General features: G+C 42.3%; 1 protein-coding gene across 6 annotated transcripts in view; it reads right to left on the minus strand.

Annotated features, from left to right (window-relative positions):
* LOC136433711 (FERM domain-containing protein 6-like) overlaps positions 1–14,200 on the minus strand; it is a 32,734-nt gene extending 18,534 nt beyond the window's left edge. The window contains exons 1-3 of one of the 6 annotated variants that reach the window (XM_066426159.1): positions 13,987–14,200; positions 7,362–7,495; positions 5,371–5,461 (exon numbers count right to left, since the gene is read on the minus strand). In XM_066426159.1, the coding sequence (XP_066282256.1) occupies positions 5,371–5,461; positions 7,362–7,466 (196 nt within the window). In that variant the 5' untranslated portion in view covers positions 7,467–7,495; positions 13,987–14,200. Of the gene's footprint in view, positions 1–5,370; positions 5,462–7,361; positions 7,496–10,555; positions 10,590–11,533; positions 11,732–12,762; positions 12,886–13,986 lie in introns of those variants that run through there. The other 5 variants (XM_066426156.1, XM_066426155.1, XM_066426157.1 and 2 more) reach the window with 5 other exon arrangements.
* Positions 14,201–17,466: the final 3,266 nt, after the last annotated feature.

The raw sequence follows: 17,466 nt of genomic DNA on the forward strand, positions 1-17,466 counted from the left end.
TGTCTTAATGAGCAACTATCCTGTGATTCCTGACATCCAATTTTCCATTAATTCACACAAACATGCAGTAAAGAAAATGAAAATATGAAATGCATGCAGCTACTCCACCATATCCATGACATTATATCAGATAACAAAGTATCACTTCAAAAGCCATTATCTCACTGGAGACGAATATGCAATCTAAATGACACCCCCCAAGCAGATATCTTAAGTGGTGCAGGTATTAGGAGAACCAGGCTTGTCACGCTTGTGTTACACCTTTGGGAAGGGGAGCTGTGCGAGATGGAGTGTGTCACGGCTAGGCTGTGTCATGCTGCTCTCAAAGGGTCAAATTCAAGGACAACATTCGTCTGCTTATCATCTGTGTTTCATCAGCTACTTGACTTGGTACAGCATAGCATTTTGTACATGTACAATGGCACGTACATTCATCTTAACTTGCTAAGATAGGAAATGTTCTCTTGGGGTGAATATCATTAGAATGAAAAAAGTGCATGACAACACTACTTAAGACGGGTGCAATTCAAGGACACCTTTGGGAATGTGATATTTGGTGATTGAAGAGCTAATTTGCTCTCTTATAACCTTTCTTGCAATGCAGACATTACTTAAAAAGGGTACAATGCAAGGGCACCTTTGGGTGTGCAATATTTGGTGACTTAAGAGCTCATTTGCTCTCTCCTAACCTTTCTTGTCCTTTGCCTGATAAGCACCATATCAGGTAATAGTCTGAGGGATCTTTTCATTTTGATATCACTGACATAAAGCTCAGTAAGGACCTAGGGATTATACTCAAGGACAGGGTGAAATTTGCAGTAAATGGTACTTTGAAATAAATCACATTAGATAATGTCATAGTTCATTCCCTTTTTGCCTGAGTTTGAGGGTATGTGATTAATAGGACTATCATAATGTAATTAATGCATCTTACCTTCATACAAGAATTCCCATTAGAATATCTTACGTAAGCTTTAGCCATCACACAGCACCTGATAGTTGCAGTTGACATGCATGTTTATAGATGATGCAAATGTAAGTTCAAGGACAAATACAAGGTTAAGGGGGATCTCAGATGGCTGTCTCGGCATGAGGCTTTGCATTAGCAATTTCCGTGACAGCCCATGTTGCTTTAGGGGCAAAAGTGCCCAGGAGACAGACTGCTTGAATGAAGTGAAACCCCAGAAGCCAGGGGTAATACTTTTATCTTATAAACTGTGCTTTTCGGGCTAACAAGACAGTTGAACAATGGGTCTTTGCTACGAGCATTCTGTTGTGCTTTTTCTCCGCACTTAACTGATGTCACTTTTCAAGTACAGAGTATACAGAGGCTAAAGCATACAATGAAGCACGCTGTAACTGAATTTGTGGTTTAGGAAAACAGGAAGCAAAGCACAAAACTTGGACAATTACATTAAGTCCTCCTTTCTTTTCTTTACTTCTTTTATGTGCTGTACACCTGTCCCCCCAGAAGCAATTAGGTGTTCTCTTCCAGTACATTGCATACACATCCGATTGTCAACACTGGCTTGCTGGCTAAATGACTCATGACTGAAAAATGTGTGGGAATTGAACATATGAGGCAAAATGCTGAGATGACAATCTTTCTTTTGATTCACAAAACACACTCATAGTCATACACACAATACACATGTACTGTGAATGATAATACAGTCAAACCTGTCTATAGCGGTCACTCAAGGGACTGGCCAAAACTGGCCGCTAAGGACAGGTGGCCGCTATGGAGAAAATGTTGATTAATTGACCACGAGTGACACATGTTTTCAGTACCCACTGAGATACATTTTTTTTTATTCACCGTACAGTACACATGTAAACATTAACATAGGTAAGGCATATTTTAGAAATTCGATTCTTGTTCTTTTACTTCTATTATGGGCTTGAAAAAAGAATTATTGTATCTGCCAACTCCAAAATCCATGGCTTACTCGGGCTTCATGTCTGAACAGACCAGCATCGCCATACTCTACTCTTGATCCTTCGCGACTGCTTCACTGCCGGCACACGCGTCACCAACGAGTTCTAATCATATGAAACTAAGTCCTTCGCAGCAAAATGCCACCTAGTTAGTTAAGAACAGAATATATGTTGCTCAGTTGCCACTTACTGTTAGTTCTCGACCGTTTTCAAACATAAAATCGTGGCGACAATTTTCCTTGTCTGTTGTTGTTTGCTTGTCACGATCGGCTTCTACCATTATGCTAATAGGGTAATGAGAGGAAGGTCGCTCTTTTGAGGGCTTTTTTCTGTTAAGAAAATTGCAACAGCCCAAATTTTACATCATAGTAATCTTATCCATATTTAGTTTGAGGCTTTTGGTCAAGTAATTATCCTCAGTGATAGTTTGCAGCAAAATAAATTTAACACACTATACCTCCGCAACAGTGGTGTCTTCCGATGACCTTTATGCTGCTCCGCCATTTTGAAAATCGTGTTTGGGCACATTTTCGGATGAATTCACGGGGAAAACGGAAAATTGGGCCGATATTGAAACAATTCGTGAACTTAGCGCATCAGATACATGTGCGGGCTGTATTTTCCAAAAACTACTGTAATTTTTGCCCACTGTCCAAATGCACAGAAATAGTCAAATATGCCACAATGTACAAACGCAAGCCATGTGAAGAAATACTTCAGTTCGCGTCAAACCATGGATAATCTAACAAAGATAAACATTCTTGTTTTCTTTATCATTATTATCCTGTCAAGTTGAGTTCACATAAACTTGATAACTGCATAAAAAAATGAAGATTTTGAACCCGGCGTGTGGTCGCGATGCGGCTTCCACCGGCGCACATTGCCCGTTATCGGCAGTGTTACTGTACTCGCGGGACCGAAAATCGTCTGGCCGCGACCGCGTTGGACAGGTGGCCGCTATAGCCTAATTCTTAACGCTTATGTCAATGGGAAAAATCCAAGGGACCGACAAAAAGTGACCACTATGGGCAGGTGGCCGCTATGCAAAGGTGACCGCTAATACAGGTTTGACTGTACTTTCAAGGTGGTTTTATTTTACTTTCTGCTTCATCCTTACCACGGTGACCTGATAAATATTAACATGCCTGGCAAAAACAGTGGCTGCATATACATGTAGAAGAGAAAATTCCACCATAGCTCTGGGAATTCGTCCAGGTCATGCATATCTTTGCATGATATGAAATGCCAATATTCCCTACAGGTGTGGTCACACTGATCGGCATTGTAAACTATATAAGCCATCTCTCCCATCTAGGCCTCCCTGTCCTAGTTATTCTGTTCAAATGGTTTGATTTGCATGCAATTCATGGAAATGAGCAATATTATTTACATGTTTTGGTGTCAATTATTTTCTTTTGCTCAAAAGACAATCATCTGTCGTGAACGAAGGTAGATTTTCTTTCTTTTATATGTTATACATTATCGATTTTGCAATTATCAACAAATTCTGGTACAGGGATGTTTGTATACGTGTATGTAATAAAGAATTTCTGTAGGACTTACTAAGAGCGAAGTGTGTATAACAGACATTTCAGAAAGGTGAGGTCATACATTTGTCAGCAGAAAACATTACCTCATACTCAACAAATGAATACTGTTGTTATTGAAATATCAGCGGGATCAGTTAAGCTCAGAGCATAAGTATGACACTAGTTAAATTGTATCCAGACAGGCTAAGATATGTTCTACACTTCCTGGCAAACAACCCTGCTTACTGGGACTCATTATCGGATCTACCTGGGCTGACAAAGGGACTGATTTACCTGAGTCATAATCTCACTGAAGAGATAACGACACAACTAATGAGCACCTTCTGAATAAGCCACCTGTAGTCCTTAAATACTCAACATGAATCATTCCGCAAAGCTGTTTAAATTGTACCATTTATCTCTCGCTGCAGTCTAGGACACAAAATGATAACACCTTTAAAATGGACTGAAAACTCAAGGAGTGTGAGTAAATGCTACCAAAGTGGCTGTATTGGTATTACTAGTATACGTGTATAAATAGTGAAGATGGGCCATATGGCATATCATCCCAAACAATAAAAACCTCAAAGTCTGAGTTTCTAAAGCAATATATATGATGAAATGACGCACCATCTTTTAATTCTCCCACTATACGCTTATGAAATCATAAATTTCTTTTTATGGTGACCTCAGTCCATGACTCCATGCACCTTGTTAACAACAAGACAACATCATTTCACTTCACAAGTCGTCACAGCTCCTCTTGCCTTTCCCCACTGAGGGCAGGTTCACCCAGTGGAGAGCAGGCATATGGTGGATAATTCATTACCCCATTACGCTAAACTCTTGTGTGCCTTTATTGGCTGCCCATGGTACATTAATCAAATTTCCCTTTTCTTAATGAAGCAGGGAGAGATATTTTCCAATTATTACCAGCGTCTGTTCCATTAGTATCAATCTAATCTTATTTTGTGAGCTCCAGAAACTTTGTGTCCCATGGCGGCAAAGCTTTGGATCTTCTGTCTATTCTCAAGCATGTTCTGAGACCTCCTGGCCCCACCCAGCTCATTATAGTTTACAGAAGGAAAGCCCAAAACTTTCCCATTGCTGTCATTATTATCTCTGAATAGCATCCTTTACCATCATAACCCTTTTACATTCCTCACCCATGATGTTATGCGTTTTCTAACCATCAATTACATCGGTCACTCTCCGACATTATGAGGATTTTGAAAAATCCTACAGCCGAGTAAAAAACAGGAAATCTTTACTTCCTGTACAAATATAAGCCCCAAGGAAAATTCTTTCAGACCTTTATCAATAAGTGCAGAAAACAGAACTTCTCAATCGAAAACATGTATCTTCTAGTCTCTATTCCCTCTGACTACTAGGGTCTGAGAAAATGTTTCATCACAAGCTCTACAGTTTGGTTAATCATAGTTTGCCACTAGTACTGCAGATCTCCAGAGGTTTCTAGTGTTAGTACAGCATGCTGATCCCACTGATTGGCAGTCAGCGGTAACAGCAGGTTGTAATGATGGTCTGCCTCGGGCTATTTGGTCTTCCGTTTTACAGGTGCTTATGCACCATTGTGTCATGCTTAAGGGCTTATCTCTAGGGAATACCTGAAGCATGAGCACAGGAATGTCAGGGTGACATCATGACATATGCTTCCACAAAATCTCAGTTTGCCAACATGATTACCATTTCTGCAAATTGTGCCATCAACAAAGTATAAACACCACTAAGTGCCTGGCAGGAAACTCAAGTATTGTGCTCTCTATTTCCCATGGTATTGTGGAAATGGAGGCACAAAAACTTGAAAATATTTTCAAGAATTCTCGACATGTCCACACAGTAAGCCCTGATACACCTGTTGAGTGAGGCACGGTACTCAACTCACCTTTCGCTACAGCAAGACCAAAGAAGTGTGGCTCCTTCAAGTCTAGCAGGGAACACAGTTTGTTGAACAGGTCCTGTCCCCGAGCCTTTCCCTGAAATGTAGCAAAGGGAACATGTTACATTTTCAGCCAATGCACAGAGTAGAGGCTACCTTTGCTGTGAACCCTAAACAGAATATACAGAGTAGACAGGTTTGGGCCTAACGTTACATGTACTTAATCAATAGCTAAAAGTCGCATTATTCACCAGTAGACGACATTCTTTTCATTCTGTTTCTTCTGACAAATGACTGATCGACTGACGGATGTATACGATCGTGAAACTGAAAGTTCCTTTTTTCGTTGAGTTTGTGCCTTGAGCATCACTTCCCATTTTTGAGAGAGAAAAAACATCCTTGAGGCGCTCTTAAAACTATAGCTCCAACACAAAGTACTCACTAGGGAGACAGGAAACATAAGGAGACAGGTGGGGCTCGCTTATACTGGTTATACTTATAGCACCCTGAGCACAAATCACAACAGGATGGTTATTTGCAGCCTAAAGGCAAATTTACCCTGAAACGCATCAAACCAACTTGGTTCATCAGCAGTCCCCCCACTGGTTTTCATTTTCATCTTTTTCATCAGCTTACTAATATTCATACAGGAGGCTGAAGAGTTACTATCACCTAACTGTTTTTGTCTGTACAATATACATAAACATAATTTCTATCAATTTTAGGAGATCTAGATAATAGAACTTGAGGGAATAATCTTCATGGGTACAGGTAATGTATTTACACAACAGAACAGTTCATCACACCATGTCAATGTTCACTAAAGAGGATTTAGCAGTTCCAACATTGTTATGTTTATACAGTATAAACACAGGTTAGACCTCTTTCAAGACTACATGTCACGGACCGTGCTTTATCCAAGGCCAAGTTGCTTGTACGTTCTTGCCTATCCTATAAGTTCCAGTCACAGGATCACTTTGTTATGTTATTCCTTCCACAGAAACAAAGAACGCAGTCTACTTGAGAAATTTCTCCAAACAGGCCCATGCTGACAGAAAAGCAACACAGACAGAACATGGCTCTTTGGAACAACAGGACCAGGGGTTAACATAATAATTTTGACATCCCTCACTAAAGGAGCAGCAAGTTTGTGAACAGGGACTGGATTGAAAGTACTTTCATTACGAAGCTGATGTCTACTGACAATGTTAAATGGAAACCTACACCAGAGATGACATCTAAATCTGGTTAATGCACCATCGCTTTCCATGGAGCATTACAAACATGCTTAGAATTGAATTATGATTGCTTTTTTTGCCCCCTAACCCATATAGAAAATTAAATTCTGCGTTGCATACATTTAAGGCCTATTTCACAAATCATGTTGACATTTCAGGTGGGGAAATAGGGGAGCATATTCCTTCAACCATAACAAGTGCGGGACATTGCAGCCCTTACAACCAGTACAAATGATGATAGACCATGTAAATGATGGTCGTAATATTGTTCATGCTCTATATCATGGGCAGAGTAATGATACGTGTACTTTGTCCCCTAAATGTCCTTGCAGGCAGCATTACTAGCTATAATCACATGTGAATAAACATGGAACGAAAACATTGCAGCAGGATGTTTACATTCATGTATGGAAGCCTTGGAAGGGGAATCTTGTAATATGCAACCTCGTCACGTTTTTCTGGATATTGCACGCATGCGTGCCATATTAAATCACATTGCAGACTAGCTTGGATTCCAGGCTGTATCCAGGGCCTACACAGGCCAGCTCCTCGGCTCCAGGGCCAACATGCTCCGAAGGAAATTGTAACACAGCCTTCCCTGGTCTCAGGGGCTGTGGTAAAATTTCCTTTGGCTTGGGGCATATTGGCCCTGGAGCCGACTCAGTCGAGGAGCGGGCCTATGTGGCCCCTGGAAACAGCCTGGCATCCAGGCTAATTGCAGACCTGAAAAGTGTATATAACATCATTACAATAACTCACCTCAGCAGCTATCTGTACATGATCTCCATTCAGCAACACCACATCCACGTACTTGTGGGAGGGGGGAAGGCTTCTCCGGGCCATGCCAACCTTGTCTTTGATCATGGTACACCAGGCTGCCCTTCCTTCACTTCCTGCACAGACAGGACACAAACAGAACAACAATGGTCAGTACCGGCCTGTTGATAGAACCTTAGGTCAAAAGGGCAGCAGTTTGCTAATGATGTATAATGTTCTGGACCACAGCATACCTGTACAGGAAGGTAGCTGATAAACTGGCACAAAAGAAATCACTATAAGTTTTAACTATCCATACAATTCAACTGGATGCTTTTCCAGTCACTATTGCAATTTGTAATGTATACTGCATAAAATGCAGTGAACTCATCTTCAACTTAAAGGTAAGACGCTTCAGTTTATACTCTCCAAGCAGAGGTTGAATGGGCAGATCGTCACCGTTTTATCATATGCCGTCATTTTTTGTCGCTAGCCCATTCTAGCCCGTTAGAATGGGCTAGCGACAAAAAATGACAGCATATGATAAAACGGTGACGATCTGCCCATTCAACCTCTGCTTGGAGAGTATCAGATTAGACAATAGCTGACACATGGTGGCAGGCAATGATATGCAAAATCATACTTTTAGCATCAGAAAGATCAGATAGAGCCAAGAGACAGAGGTTCCATCAGTGAGTTAGTGAATTTCTTTTCTCTTCAACCATACATAGTGATAAATAAGATACTATATTATTTTCATTGAATACATGTAACGTTGGGTAACATAAATTCGGGATTTTTCCGATAATGGTTGACTGAAATCAATCTAGCAGAACAATAAACCATCCTTTTTTTCTATAATTCTGTCAGTATCATGTACTATCTTTGCACTAATCATATATATGGTAGATTTTGTCTCTAGTCGTGCTGACACCATAATATTTCAACTTGAAACTACCGTCCGCCGCACGCACAATAAAGGTGCTGTCGGACAGGGGGGCACATTAATTCGGGAGAGAAGATTCGTCTTGAATATCTTACCGCTAATCACATTTTATACAGCAGCTATTCGTTCCATCCTTGGCTTGAGGAGAGTGCTATGGATATAGACGTGTCCAAGTAAAAAAAATACACGAAAAAACGGCCGTACCGCACACATCAGGCCAGTTCGGGAACAACCCGTGTGTTTAGTCGGTAGAACTTCACTCAAAGTCGGCCCATCGTCATCATCGGGCAACGTGTAACGTTACATTATTCATGGCAAGTTAGCTGGATGCCGTAGCAATGGTAATACTACTATGTCCATGTGTTCCTTGTTGTGTTAGGAGCAAACTTTGAGGAAAATATCTTCCTCAGTCCACTATCACACGCAGCATTTAGACAAAAAAGTGTTCCTCACAAACCTTTGTCGTCTGCTTGACAACAGGATTCTGGTTAACAATATGGCGGCGGGAAAATACACGTGCCGTAGGTTGTAGCAACAGAGAGGAGTTTTGATGATTGATCACACTTAGAATCCAGTTGCAGGTTAGCAAAAGAGATTGTAATAAGTTGTCTTATAAATAATTGTGTTTAGCAGGCAGGAGATGTGACATTTGTCTTATAAACCAGCGAACAACCGTGCTGGGTGATTCTCCCACGAAGCCCCCAGACTCTGTCAATAAGGGACGGAGAGTTTTTGACGTCGCCAACTTCTAATGCATGGTTATCGAAGCTTTTCAGCCAGTGTTCTGAATACGTTAGTCTGTCTGCTTTGCATTGCTGGCGTTATAACTGATTTTGCATGTAGCACATATCCCTAAATACGCCGTTTTCGAAAAATCGCGAATTTAAGTACCCCGCGAATTTATGTTACCCAACGTTACATTCTGTAGAATGGTATTGTAACAATGACCATCTTGCACAGAAAAAATGTTGGATAAGCCAATGATTTAAGATATACAACCATGTAGCAGAGCATTCTCTGATCACACTAGCTGCTCTTGCCTCTTCAACCTACATCTATCACTGGTGCAATGGTTTACTTTGCCTTCACAAGGTCAACTGACAAGGTCACGAGAGGAGAAGAAGGATAGCACTTCACCCTTTCAACTCCCTGGAATGGAAAAACAAGCTTTACGATGACAGGCTACTGCCAGACCACATGAGGCTCGCTGGCATTCAAGTAATTACCTAATGGCAACGGATAGCTCTCAAGTCTATAAAAACATTAGTAGCACTCATGGAAGAGAGACTTCTTACTTCCATCCAGGGCCAGACACATCAAATTGTATTACTGGTTCTTGCCAAAAGTGGACTTTTTTAAAACAAATTTGGAAGCAACAGAACACATGGAACAAGAGTGGCTTTGAAAGATACTTTCCTACAGAAGGATACATGATTGAATATCCTTGTCAGTACATAACATTTAACCTTGCCAAATCCAATGGCAAGAGTGACCTGATAGCAGGACCGGGGCTTGTATTCGTTCTTCAAAGGGGCACGGTGCATCAGAGATCACATTTCCAACATTTACGCCTTACTTCACATGAAAGGATGGCATCTATTATTCATAAGGTGAGCACTGCTTTACCGCTAGTAATACTGAGACCTGGGGTATAGGGATTAAAGTTTTACTGGCACTACTGATGATGTGCCCTGAGTAATAATACGGATCAGCGGCCCCTTGATTCAGGGCTGCCCAACTGTTCGGTGATGACAAATTTGGCTCCTTCACAAACATGACAAAGTATCAGCTTTATGGTACAGTCTCTACAGACTACAAGCAACACATGAAGAGCTACTGGGCTTGGCACAAGATGTGGTTTTAATTATACCACAGAGACAGTCCCAAGGGGAGAAGAAAATAAACAGTGCAGATTATGATAATAATAATTAGGGATGGGAAACCTTGGCAAATTGAAGAGAGATTGACAACTGGTGGGCTGGAATGGCTTTTATCAAACTGTCTTCAAGATAAGGGGTGAGAGACTTTGGAAGATCTGGTAAGAAATATGGTGAGTTATCACATGGTAGAAAACAAAAACTTTCACTATTCATGACTCCCCATGAAGATAATGATTTGGTCTGATGTGAAGAAAAATAGTCCCTGACACATATGGAGAGTGACCCAGATGGACAAAAACATTTTTTACATGCAAAAACAGTCATCAGCTTCCGAAGGATGTAGAAAGCCCAAGTTGAAATCATACACCAACCTGATCTAGTCTCCAACATTTCCTCAGAGCTGAAGCAGAGTCGGAAGACGAGGAGTAACAATATAGTGACAAGACTCTTCAGTCTCTTTTGGAGCAGCACCCTTACCAGACAAAGGCATCTCCGCTACTAAAAACCAACAGCTGCACCAGCCTTGGGCCAGACGTTAGACCTCATTGTCAACCCATCTACACTGGCATAAGGCCTGCATTAGACTCAGGGTGAGGCCGGTAAATTGCACATGTATCATGCACATGTAGACTCAGATAACAGCGACATGGTCCAACTCCCCCCAATCATTACCTGTTCTTCTTACCTTGGACAAAAACCCGGAGTGGTGAACCGTGGCCCAGAGACCATACAGCAAATGAGAGCATGACTGAAGCACATGCAGGATAGTGTGCAGCAAGGGTGATAATTGGCTTCCCGGAGAGAAACAGAATCATTGAAGTTCTGTAATGTTCAGAAGTATCCATTGAGAGGTAGCTGGATAATAGGAATCTTCAGAATAGGAGAAGACACTTCAAAGTACTGGGCATAACAATGATTGATTGAATTGTGCAGTTAATGTGATTGTTATCTGTAGAAAATGTCCCAAAGTTCCTGGAGAGTCGTACTGGTAATTTGTTCATGAGGAAATCCCATTTCTTTCAGAACAAACCGCCTGTGCCCCTGTGGCCCACATGTACAGAAAAAGCAAGACCACTTTGCTCCGAGAGGTCAAAAGCTGAAAGGGGAAACCCAGCACTCAAGGACGGACTTGCTCCTGAATCATTGCAATTGCCGGGAGTGGCTTCAAACTGGAAAATGCAAACTTTCCCAACCACTTCCACAGAGTAACCCAAGGGTCGGAAATAACACTACAACAGCATCTGTACCACATTACCCCTGTCTAAACGGAAGCCAGCGCTAGGCAGCCTTGTGGCAAGTCACTGAACCTCTAACCCACCACCCCTGACAACACAGCCATCGGTGTTTACCTTCCTGTCTGTACCCTCCATGGCAGGGAAAGCTCTTTGCACAAACTCTCCAGGCCATGGATACATGGACTTCAGCCAGGGTAGCTCTTCTCAGAAAGGCGGATTCCTTAGCAGAAGAAAAACAGGGCTTAGGACTTGTGCTCACCCCTCTTCCACCGGTGCATAATTAGAAGTGGAAAGCTGAACCTCTGCAGAAGATGTTTGTGCCCCAGCCTCCTCTGTTTGTTGGAAGGGGGATGTCAAAACAAAGGCTGGACGGCCTTAAAACTAGAGACAAGGCCAATGGGAACGGACCAGATATTGCAGTCCTCTCCCCTTACAGGTTCAAATATTTGTGCCCTGGTCCTTCAAAGAAGCGAGGAGATGGCAAGCCAACATCATCGGGATTTCCGACAACTTGTCAATGAAGAAATGATTGTTGGCAGTAAGCCATGACGTGCTGTGCCTGCCATATAAAGTAAGGAACAGGGAATAACCGTTAAACGTGACGGAAAATAGATACAGGAGAGCATTCGTCGGGACTTAGTTTCATTAGAAAGAGATTCCGCCATTCCAGAAAATTTAAAACGAACTAGGAGGACAGAATGGCTCGTGGCTTGTTAATCTCGGAGAGGTAACAAGACACTTGGTATCAGCTTCTTGACCTGAAGATAGGCAAGGAGGGTCCCCCTGAGCGAAGACTGGGAAGTGAGACATAACACCAACATGCCTCCAGGAAAACCACTCCCTACCAAGGGTGTCAGGTTGAAGGATGGGAGAGCTCTGTTGGACTCTCTGCTTGAAAATTGACTTACCATGCTGTTAAATGGGTTTTCGGACCTACAAGTAGTACTTAAACTAGTACTTAGTACAGTGTTGATAAATAAGCAATAGCGTAGCTTAGTTATACTAGCTGTAGTATGAAAAGGGAATATGCCAATGAAGCTAGCTGACACATGTAGTTACAAACAAACAATTGACAATTCTAAAAATATGATCAATTCATTTCTCAAGTGATAGAATAAGAAAACACAATCTTTATCTGCTGTACCTATTAGCTACAAGCCCCATTTGGAAGAAGCTCCCCTGAGAGCCAACAAAGGATGACTGACTGGTCTTCTGCCAGTACATAAAAGTCCAGTGACTCCTCCAATGCTCACAATGCCGCTATCCAGGGACTTGGCATAAAGAGCTCCCTCCTGAAGAGGGATCTTTAAAAATGGTTGCTGATTATCTCAGGCTATTCTTACCTTGTACGGCAACAATGGAAGAAGTGGCTGCCATGACCCACATGTAAAAGACACCACACTGGTCTGCTTGCTATTCAAGAGGCCTCTCAAGTCTCAACAGACCTCTGCCAACAGACTACAGCAAAACACCCTGTGCAGCACCAAATTACTTTGGGATTTGCTGGCTTTTCAGGGTCTTCGACATGACCCTGGGGCATTAGCTTCATTTCAATTACGCTCTTTATATGCCCTCCTTGAATTCATGACTAACCTACACTAGTACAGTACTTATTACGGGTATGCCTACAACAGTTTGAATCTACAACCCATACGAGAATTTACAGGACTGCTTTCTGACGGAATAGTTCAGCTATAATGAACGAGGCAACTGATTGGCTATTGTCATTGATAGCACAATCATTTCTAGTCTGTATCACGCAAACTCCAGCTGTCCGGGGGTTTCTCTCCCCTCCCCGCGGAGTTTGTGCGCGGCTCTCTCTAAGGCTGGGGAGCCGTTATCAAAAATGGTAACACCAATCACAGGGCAGGATTTCAGCTAGGCTCCCATTGCCATAGAAACCACCTTGTTATCCTGTCTGTTAGCTGTCACACAGGCAGACGGGGAGAAAGGGATGGGAAATGAGATCCAGATGTTGGGAGGGTGAGAAATGAGATGTATCCAAGCCGGTTAAAGGGATTTTAAACCTAGTACTTAGTTTATCTGTTCCTTTAGAGGCAGACAATGTCAGTTTCTCCCACATCAAAAACCAAGTTTGAAAATCCAATTAGAAAAGACTTGACTGCCGAAAAGTGTTCAAAGTACAGAGAAACGGCCTGTGAAACTCTATTCCTACCACCTGCAGATCAGACATCTGCAGCTGTCAATCACTGGATAGCAACAGCAATAATCATCCTTAGCAACTAGAGTCTGGCCTAGGCAGGCAGCTCTGTGGGCTTCTCCCGTGTTACCGGCGCTTCCCACCAAGCTCCGTGGGTGGATAGCCGTTACAGGCGGCGGGCGGACACGGGGCTTGGTTGAAACCAGGCTAAATCATTTCAAGGTGTGACAAATCTTCACAAATGCACAGAAAGCTGTCACTCTAGATAGAACTGGAGGAACAAAAGACCTGGTGAAAATGACCAATCAACAAGATGGCAAGAAAGGTACCATGCTTTTTTACACTACAGTACAGTCAGACCAAGGGACGATATGACCGTTGAACACAACTGTTCTCAGGAAATTACCTTGAAAGTTTCCTTCCTTCCTTCTTTGTATACTTGGCAAATGGTCAAAACCACATCCTCAGTTCTCCAAAAGGAACCAGTCACATCTCTTCATCCAAGTTATCGGAAAAGTCACCTTTCCTTCATACAAGTATTCCAACAGACCTCTGAGATATTTGCTTGAGCTTGTACCAAACTTCCTGCAGTACTGAACCCAACACCTCAGCTGCCTACATGCAATCTGCTCAGGCTGTGCCCAGGCCACATATGTGAGGGACAGGTCCTGAGGGACCTGGTTAGCTGCATTCTTGGCATGCCTACTGAGCAAAGCAATATTTTCCTGTGGCAGAACATGCAGAAAATGCACTAACTCGAAAGTTGAGAGTCATCAAATCAACTCGTACTGGCTTAGAGCACTCTTCAAAGTCTGGATTGATTGATTTTTACGGAGTTGAAGTACTCTCTCTTGGCTAGTTAGATGGGGTAAATGGTTGGAAAAAATCACCAGGGTATGCCAGGGAAAGAAGACTTGGTTCACATGTACATGTAGTCTTAGGCTCTCTTTACATTATACTTTTGCCGTCAGCGCCACTGGCGTCAGCGCCACTGGCGACAGCGGGAACCCCGTGTAAAGACAATTCCCGTCGACGTAGTCCCGCTGTCAACAAATTTTCTCCCGTCAGCTTCGAAGTCGTCGCCCGTCAGCGCAGCGGGAGTCCCCGTCAACTTCAAACTCCGTCTAAAGAGAATACGTCGGGCTCGCGTCAGCGGGAGTCAGGGTTTCGGCGATTAGCATAAAGCACGCGTTGATTAGCATACTGTAAGTCTACTTAGATCCCCGGTATATATAGAGAGAGAGAGATTCGCGGGATCCGCGGCGACTTTTGTGCCGTACGCGTGCATTCATTTCCCCGCGGATATATTTATCGTACTTGTGACCCCTCCCCACATTTACGAGTGATGAGCATGGAATATCTACACATAAACAAGGCGGGGAGACGCTGTCTACCGTTGTACAATCATACAATTTTGTTTCTTGCTTTTGTTATGCTTACGCACAATCGAAATCGGTGCCTTTGATATACGTTGATCTCATTAAAAACCTGTTTTTCAAGACTCAATCAAAAAAAGCCAGCGAAAACTTACCAACCAAGTCCTTGAAAAATACAACACTTTCGCCCGACCATTTGAGCCCATTAGCTGTAATTTGCCGCGATTTGCCGAAACCGGTTGCCTGATCAGTATATGGTCGGAGAACGAGATCCAGAAGAAGCTGGAGTCATCCAGGAACAAGATAGTCTACGTAAAAATACAACAGCGGTTGCGAGAGGCCAAGCGAGTAAAAGGAAAGTTCGCGACCTGCCCGATACTTTCTACAAGATGGCGAAATGCAAGCACCGCAGGTGTCTGTCAGATTTCCGGGCGGTGTGTCTAGAGACGTCGCGACAGCGGCCTCCCGACAGCGGGAAATTTTGCCGCTGACGCGAAAAACGTAATGTAAACTGCACCTAACATTCTAACACAGTGTAACTTCTGACACCTTTCTTTTCTACTTTTATCAATAAGTGTATTTTAAGTGCCTCAGTTACAAGTAACTCAGTCATTTCAGGTGCTACCTGTCTTGCCAATTAAATGCTTTACTTTAATTATTTCACTATAACTAACAGCCCTACAGACATAACAACAAGACTGACGTTGCTAGTCTGACAACAACTTTGAAGAAATTTTGAAAATATGATGTATTGTAAGGCAGCAGTTGTGTAAAATTCTGATATAATACTTGTATTACAGTTCAGTATTACAAGAGCCTTCTTATAAATGGATAAGAACCTTATCGCCAAGAAATGCACATAGCTTGCCAAAATATTTCCAAACAGAGTAAAACTATACCTGTAAAGTGAATGTTGCAGCTGTGCTTGTTACCTGAAGTGACACTGAGTGACTGACTGAGATGCAAATGATCCCCTATACCATAGATGACTGTGTCTTTTGTAAATTGCCACAGGTAAGAAGACAATAGGTATTGTGACAGACCACTCACTCTTCTGAATAGGCACATAGCTTTTAATTCACTCTCTTTTCTGCCTGATGCTTGTCTAATTGGCTGAATTGCAAGATAAACAAGGGTGGATACACCCTAATTACCGAAGAGCTGTGAAGTGTACATCCTCTCTCCAATTCTACAAACAGAGAAGTACTTATTAAACTGGACATCCATGACACAGTTTCTATGTCAGTGTTGCAGTTTTGTTCTCAGGAAGCTAGAGTGACACACATCATCCTAACCGTTCTCCGGAAATTTTACAGATAAGGCTATTAATGAAGGAAGGCTTGAAACTGAAATTTGCAACCAAATCTGGCGCAGTAATGAAGTAGCTGCTCCAGTTATCACTACGAAAATAAACAATTAGGTATTGGAACTGAGCAAATTGACTTTTCCTGCATGTTGACATTCCTTGTTTGTCACAGATAGCTACAGTAACTGTTTCTGAAGATGACTCAGTAGCAAAATGTACCTTGAAAGCACCTTTTTCCTGGTGGCAACCTTTTGTCTCTGTGTGTGGTCAAATGGTTGTACCATGTGTTGGCTAGCAACACTGTTCACTCCATGCTGCTCCAAAAATCTGTGGCCTAAAAAAAAACTAATTGGCACAGTTGGACTCCTTTAGGACTCAATTTCTGGCCATTTTTGCTCGCTCTTCTTCGCTCCACAAGAATGCTGTCGTCGAAAATACTGCCTACCAAGAAGGTAACCTCCTTGATCTTACTTACATACTTTTCTCAACTGCACTTCAAACAACTGAGTACAGAACATGCTACAACACAATGGCAGCTGACATCCAATCCCACCCTGTTGACAGCCTGGGGCTTGAAAAGGGCTGCGTAAATCAATAGGTAAACACACCTACAGTATCACTTTACAAGCTTCTCTAGGGATAACAATGCAGAGGCCTTTGGGCTATTTCAATCAGAAACACATAATCCATGTTCAAGGAACTAAATGAAAATTTATTTCAAATTAAGTTTCTTAATCCAAGGTAACATTTCCCTCTTTCAATGATCAAATGCAAATACATGCAAATGACAGATAATCAAATAGGGTCAAATAAGAAAAAGCAGGTGTCACAATTGACAGGTACAAAATTGGCCACTTTCAGTACCAAAGTGGTCAAAGTAAAATTTAGTCCTGACTCTTACCAAGCCTTCAGCCAAGTAATGAAATTTGTATAAGTGCCTTCAGCACTGCTAACTTGGCCTGGTTTGAGCAATTGCTGTTTGGGCCTTTTCTTCTCCTTTTTCACAAATGACAAAGGAAATTCCACCGATTGTGGGACTGGGCGTGTGTCATAAACTAGTTATTCCGCCCGGTGTCCACACCCACCCACTAATCGACTTCACATACTGCGATCGTCCTTGTTTGGGCAACTGACAAGGTGGGAGGAAGTCCCCTGTGTACACAAACACAAATCTGACGATGCAATATTTCACCTGCTGTCAAAA

The sequence above is a fragment of the Branchiostoma lanceolatum genome, chromosome 4, assembly GCF_035083965.1.
Source record: "Branchiostoma lanceolatum isolate klBraLanc5 chromosome 4, klBraLanc5.hap2, whole genome shotgun sequence".
In the NCBI taxonomy this organism is placed as follows: domain Eukaryota; kingdom Metazoa; phylum Chordata; class Leptocardii; order Amphioxiformes; family Branchiostomatidae; genus Branchiostoma; species Branchiostoma lanceolatum.